This window comes from Pistacia vera, unplaced genomic scaffold (genome assembly GCF_008641045.1).
Source record: "Pistacia vera cultivar Batoury unplaced genomic scaffold, PisVer_v2 Contig35, whole genome shotgun sequence".
In the NCBI taxonomy this organism is placed as follows: Eukaryota; Viridiplantae; Streptophyta; class Magnoliopsida; order Sapindales; family Anacardiaceae; genus Pistacia; species Pistacia vera.
In genome coordinates, this window is record NW_022196168.1 from 712,982 (window position 1) to 719,960 (window position 6,979).

The window sequence follows — 6,979 nt, forward strand, 5'->3', positions numbered from 1 at the left end:
CTCACGGGATCAGACCCTCCTTCCGTACAGGTAGATTTTTACGTCTACAATCATAAACTTGCCAAACGTACGAGGGTTTAATCGTGGAAATTGTGAGTCAAAATCTATTGAGTTCCGAAGAATTCTATTTTATCATATATCGTTTTCTTTTAGACGGCAATGTAGGAAAAAGACAGAAAATAAAAAACATAAAAAATACAGAATGTTCATCCTGCTAATTTGTTTGACTTATTATTTTAACTTTTTAATCAGAAAGATACAGTGGATAAGAATACTCATCATGGTCTGTTTGTTTAAATATTTTTAACTATCCTATTCATACTATTTCTAAAATACCAGTTTGTTTCCTTGTTCTGAAAATACTATTATATTTTCTTCAATTACATTTTAAACCCCTTAAGTTTATTAATTTAACTAAACACTCCCAGAAAAAAAAAGTTTATAAATTGACAAAAACATTCACACCCACCCACATTTGCCAAATTCCGGCCACCACCGCTAGAAGGTGGCTGGAATTTGGTATAATGATACGCTACTGGTTGGATCTGACTAATAGTGCACTGATCTATCATTTTTCGGCCAGATCCACCATGGATTTGGCCCACGGCCAAAGATCTGGCCGTCTTTGGCCATAGCTGGTCTTCAACAACAGCCATATTTTGGCCGTTGTTGATGACCAAACATGGCTAGATCTGACATTTTCTGGCCAGATCCACGATGGATCTGGCTAGAAAAGGCTATCTCAAAGGACGACCAGCCAGATCCAGCTGGTCGTGCGTCGATACGGCAACTCCGACTGCTCTCCAATAGTGGTGGCCAGCTATTGGAATTTAATGGGTGGGTGGGTGGGGTGTTTTTGTAATTTTTAATGTTTTTATTACAGGGGTGTTCAGTTATTTAACAAACCTAGGGGGTGTTTTTGTAATTTTTAATGTTTTTATTACATGGGTGTTCAGTTATTTAACAAACCTAGGGGGTGTTTTTGTAATTTTTAATATTTTTATTACAGGGGTGTTCAGTTATTTAACAAACCTAGGGGGTGTTTTTATAATTTTTAATGTTTTTATTACAGGAGTGTTCAGTTATTTAACAAACCTAGGGGGTGTTTTTGTTAATTTTTAAATCCTATCTCGTTATTCCCACTCAATTATAAAAATATCAAAAATACTATCCAAAATACTAAAACAAACACACCTACCAGTAAATAAATATATATTAAGATTTAAGTTTAACAAAACTATTTGATTTAAAGGTTCAATGTTAAGATTTAACTTTAACAACATTGTACGATGTGTAAAGGTTCAACATTAAGATTTAAGTTTAACAGTATTGTACGACGATGACAAAACACAAGAAAAGCAAAATTTATTACATTATGATACAATCAAAATCTCAAGCCCATTTTGCCATTAGGGACATGCCACCAGCACCAAGAAGAACAGCAACATAAGATTTAAGCTGAAGCCTAATGCTTCCCTGCAACTTTTGGCCCATGAAGTCAGCAGCAAGAAGATCAACTAGAGCCATGTAGATTAGAAGCCCGGCTGATGAAGCATTCAACAACCCTACTGAGATCAATGCTGTTGGACTGTTCTCTTTGTATGTGTTTGACAATGCGATCCCTAGGGCAATGCCAAATGGCGTCGTTACGGCGAAGAAGAACACCATTACCATCTTCTTGAATAGCTTGTACTCAGCCTGGTTGATACATAATAGAGAAAGTGGAAATTTGTAAGAAGAAATATATAACTAGGGTTTTTCTATAGTGCAATGTTGTATCAAGACATTAATGTAAAATTTGTAAACTCGTAATGTAAAACTTATAATTTCCATTTGTATTGTGTTGTATGATAGTCAAAGCCTATACAAATATATATGAAAAAAATTCTTAGGTTTTGATATAAGTATTTGTTTCAAAATTTGGGCTTCGGTTATTCAACATCATAAAAAGTTAGATATTTTTTTTAGTGTTAGTGTTTGTAAACCGTTATTAATAACACCATCTAATGAGATTTGTATTTTAGTAATATATTGACCTTCGCAAGAGATGGGTTATATATTTATGTACATGAAAATTTTCAAGTATGTCTACATTTAAAATAATAATAATAATAATTAGATGGTGTTCAATGAGTTTTTAAATGTTTGAAAGTTCAATTGGGATTTTTATCTTTTATTGTTAGACGGACTTGACGAGTATTGGTTAGTTGTAAACCACAAAATTTATGGTTTTTAATACGAAAAATCTTGATTAATTTTTCATTTTCACAATTTTTTTGATGATTGGAACGTATCATCTAAGGTCGGCAAACAAGATTTGTATTTTAAAAGAAATTATACCTGGAGAATGCAACCACCGAGGCCCATTCCTTCAAACATTTGGTGGAAGCAAAGAGCTGCAATAAGACCTTTAATGCTGCAAGTATTGTTTGAGGCTCCAACAGAAAGCCCTATCACAATTGAATGTACTACAATTCCCAATTCTAATACCTGCATCCAACAACTTTGGTTTAACTTTACTATTAATCAAATGAGTAATACTAGCTTTACAAAGAACCATACAAAAAGTCAAATCTAGCACTTGAAAGAAGGAAAAAAAAGAGAGAGAAAGAGGCAATCATGAATTTCAAAGGTTGGATTTGATTCTTTGTATAACTTTTTGTATGCCTCTTTGTAAGGCTAGTATTACTTTAATCAAATCAATTCAACAAAACAAAACAATTGACTAAATACAAGTGCCATAATTTCTAATCACATTCTTATTTACTGATGATAAAAAAAAAAAAAAAAAATTGTGATAGTTTTTAAGTTTGATAGATCTGTGATTAAAAAAAAAAAAAAAATTATATATAATTATATATATAGTATATAATACACCATGACAATGACAAGATAATGTTACGTTTTAGTATTGTATCTTGAAACTATTTAAAAAGCATTTGAACTCATTTCTACTAAATTTGTTTTCAAAAATAAAAAAATTGTATTTAAGTTCTGATTCAATATTCCACTATATGTTTGACGAAAAAAGATAATTTAACATATCTTATTGGATAACCCATTTCACATGTCTACTAAAAAAACTAAAAACATACCATAGCAATAACACGATACCGCATCAGCTGGGAACCAACACTCCCTGCTGTCTTTGTTTGATCAAGATGGTGGCTGTGGCCATGCATATGTCCGAAGCTCGGAGGTGCTGCCGCCAGCTCTTCGTCCCTTTCACCCTCCGGAATAACAACACCACCACCAGCATTACACTTCTCGCTATAAATACTCGTCGCCAAAGAGTCCACCATGAGCGTCACAATCGCAGACAACATCGCCACGAACCCCGTAAAAGGAAACTTATGCCATGGATTATCCTCCAAACAACTTGACGACAACATGTCAAAAGAGTCTGGCAGCACGTGCATGAACCCGGTCGCCAGAATGATCCCGGCGGCAAAAGACTTCACAACAACGAACAAATTCCGATCAGGGTGGAGAGCTTTGACCGAACGAGTGAAAAGCGGCGCAGAAACGCCGATCAAGCTGGTGATTAAGATTGTAACGATGGCGATGATCTTGAGCGGCAAAGCTGCAGCTTTGTCGTTGCAGGAGGAGGAGGCAGTGGTGCATTCATCGTTTGATTGAGAAAGAGCTTGGGAAGTGAAGATGGAGAGGATGAGGAAGAAGGAGATGGAGAAATTATTGAGAAGTGAAGGGGTGGTGGTGGGCCTGGTGGCCATTTTTGAGAGTGTTAATTAATTTATTTTTGATTCAAGTTTGATTGTGTTTTGGAGATCCATTTTTGATGTGATCTTCTTATATAGGAATTTGGTGTTGTGAGATTATGTTTTCTTAATATTTTCTATGACGAATGTTGTGTAGACTTTTAATGTAATTGTTAATTTCAAATAGATGGTAGAGAAATCTTTATAAACAAGTATTAGAAATTAGACTTATAATAAATCGATGCAGACAATAACGATTTATATATGTTCAAAATCTTTCTCACATGGCAGTATTATTACTTTATTATAAGTGTTGTGGAGATTGATTTTTTATTGCACGATGTTTTATCTTATTAAATATGAGTGGACAACTTTTTCCCACCCAAGGTTTGCCTTAATGACATTTTTCCACCCAAAAGTTTCAAAATACCACATTTTTACCTAAAGTTTATATTCTGATAATACCCAAAACCGATTCCAGTCGATTCTGGTGGCGAAAATTCTCTTCGTTACCACCATTTGAACCTCCGGTTTCTTCTCTCTAAAAACCCTGTCATCCAGGCACTTGATTTCTTGCCGATTACCGGCAACCATAAAGCTAGGATTTCCTATTCTTAGATTATTTTCAAATGATTCCGACGGTGAATATTCAATTCGTCATCACCATTAGATCCACCGGCCTCCACTCTTTAAAACCCCTCTTGTTCTGGCTCCTTGTAACTCGCCGAACATCGATTGAGAAAATAAAATATATCTTAGATATTAACGGAATATAAACTTTGGGTAGAAAAATGGTATTTTGGAATTTTTTGGGTAGAAAAGTTTCATTAAGGCAAACCTCAAATAAATATTTACATATGCTTTATTTTATTTTACTTGTTTAAAACCGTAATTTTTTCCTCGAGAAAATCTCTATTAAATCCTACTTACAATTTTTTTTTTTTATTTGTATAAAAATATGCTGCTATTATTAATATCCAGTAAAATTTTGTTTATGTCAAGGGTTATATTAAAAACCATAATGATTTGGAAATCATATTTACAAAAAAGATATTATGTATTTTTTTTATATTAATTATCTTAATATGCATCCTTACATTAATATGGGTCCGTTTGGTTCATTATTCTGATACTTTTTAGAATAATATTTTGAAAAAAGTTAAATTAGATGATTATTACGATATAAGATTTGAAAATTAATAAAAATACCTCCTATGTTTGTTTATTTATTAAACACCCATATAATAAAATATTAAAAGTTAACAAAAACATTCCAAACCTACCCATTAAATAAGAACAACCGGCCACCACCGCCAGAGGGTTGTTGGGGTGTTTTTATAATTTGTAAAAAAAAAAAATTTAGGGATGTTTAGTTATATTAACAAATTTATGGAGATTTAAAAGAAATTAAATAATATTTTAATAATAAGTCAATTTTACTGTTTAACTTTATTGGGAATATAATAATATTCCAAGAGTGTAACAAACGAAACCCATAAGTTTATTTGATAATTAGGTGTTAAATCCAAGGCATATGATCTAGAACGCCGCCTCTTACGTTTACTTTCCTCGTTGTTATTATAAACAAGTGCTTATTAGAAATAAGACTTCTGTTTGAAATCGAGATAAATTTCCAAAGTAAATGAATGACATATAATGCTTGTTTCTCGAAGTAAATGTATAAATTATTCCTTTGACGCTTATTTGAAATATGAGACCCCCATTTTACCTGCCATAACCAAGTTTAATAATTGCTTGCCAAGTGTATAATGCTTGTGGCTCCATGCAATTGGCTTGACTTTGCTTATTAATTTCATTATTTGTGAGGTCACATTTTTCAATATTTAATTAAGACACTCACAAATGTCCTTTTGAGTGCTTATTGTACAAAAACTTCTACTTATTTTTCAGTGATTAATATATACAAATTAAAGTATTTAAATATTTAATTTCGATTGGGACACTAATACAATTGTGTTATTATTTTGAGTTATATTTTTGAAATATTATTGTTAAGTTGAGTTTGGTTGAGTTATTATTATGAGATAGGATTTGAAAATTAACAAAAAAAAAAACCCTCTAAGTTTGTTAATTTTGTTAAACATGCTCAATAATAAAAAGTTTATAAATTGACCAGAATACTCTCATCCACCCATAATTACCAGATTCTGGCCACCACCACCGTAATTTGGCCGAAATTTGGTGTCATTGCGCACATCGGTCAGATCTTTGACTGTGGATTTGACCTTTTATGATCAGATTCGTGGTAGATTTGGTCAGAAAAGGCCATAGCGGTGCACGACCAGCCAGATCTAGCTAGTCGTGCGCAATAACATCAGATTCCGACCAGATTTCGGTGGTGACGACTGCAATCTGGCAACTGTGGGTGGGTGGGGGTGTTTTCGTAATTTATAAAACTTTTTTATTAGAGGTGTTTAATTAAATTAACAAACCTATAGGGGTTTAAAATAATTGAATATTATTGGATAAGATTTTAAGAATAGAGAAACAAATATGTATTTTTTTTAGGATAGGAGTAAGATATTTTCAAAATAATAAAACAAATGGATAATATTTTTTTATGTATTATTAAGTTTTAAGAGGAATTTGAAATTTCGGCAACTTGTATGTCAACGAATTGATCTAAGCATAACCATTTAATAGTACCTTACACGTATAATTATAATTAAAATATTGAATGTTAGTTAAAATTTATTTTGTGATTGATCCAACTATATATATTCAAAATCTTTCTCAAATGGCAGTATTATTATTTTATTATAAGTGTTTCGGAGATTGATTTTTTATTGCACGAGTGGATGTTTTATCCTATTAAATATGAGTAAACGACTTTTTCCCACCCAAAGTTTGCCATCACGATTTTTCACAAAAAAGTTTTAAAATATCACTTTTTCATCCAAAATATATATTCCATTAACACCCAAAGCCAATTCTGACAGCGAAAATTCTCTTCGTTACCACCATTTGAATCTTCGGTTTCTTCTCTATAAAAACCCTCTCACCTAGGCACTTGATTTCTTGCCGATTACTAGCCACCACAAAGTTAAGATTTCCTGTTTTTAGATAATTTTCGAATAATTCCGGCAATGAATATTCAATTGGTCACCACTATTAAATCTATCGGCCTCCACTCTACAAAACCCCTCTATCTTGGTTTCTTGTAACTCATCGAACATTGGTTGAGAAAGTAAAGTGTATTTTAGATATTAACGGAATATAAACTTTGGGTGAAAAAGTGG

General features: G+C 32.4%; 1 protein-coding gene across 1 annotated transcript; it reads right to left on the reverse strand.

The window, feature by feature from the left end:
• Positions 1-1,374: 1,374 nt before the first annotated feature.
• On the reverse strand, positions 1,375-3,822 carry LOC116139335 (probable zinc transporter 8). Its single transcript, XM_031425016.1, has 3 exons — positions 3,096-3,822; positions 2,341-2,490; positions 1,375-1,698 (listed from the first exon to the last, which is right to left on the reverse strand). Exons 1-3 carry the CDS (start codon positions 3,732-3,734, stop codon positions 1,393-1,395), a joined length of 1,095 nt encoding a protein of 364 aa, XP_031280876.1. The 5' UTR covers positions 3,735-3,822; the 3' UTR covers positions 1,375-1,392.
• Between the last annotated feature and the right edge of the window lie 3,157 nt (positions 3,823-6,979).

Excerpts from the sequence above, each read along its gene's own strand:
- LOC116139335 (XM_031425016.1), bottom strand. The coding sequence starts at position 3,734 with ATGGCCACCAGGCCCACCACCACCCCTTCACTTCTCAATAATTTCTCC. Across the intron at positions 2,491-3,095 it reads GGTATCGTGTTATTGCTATG|GTATTAGAATTGGGAATTGT; the intron begins GTATGTTTTTAG and ends TGTTGGATGCAG. Across the intron at positions 1,699-2,340 it reads TCGGTGGTTGCATTCTCCAG|GCTGAGTACAAGCTATTCAA; the intron begins GTATAATTTCTT and ends TGTATCAACCAG.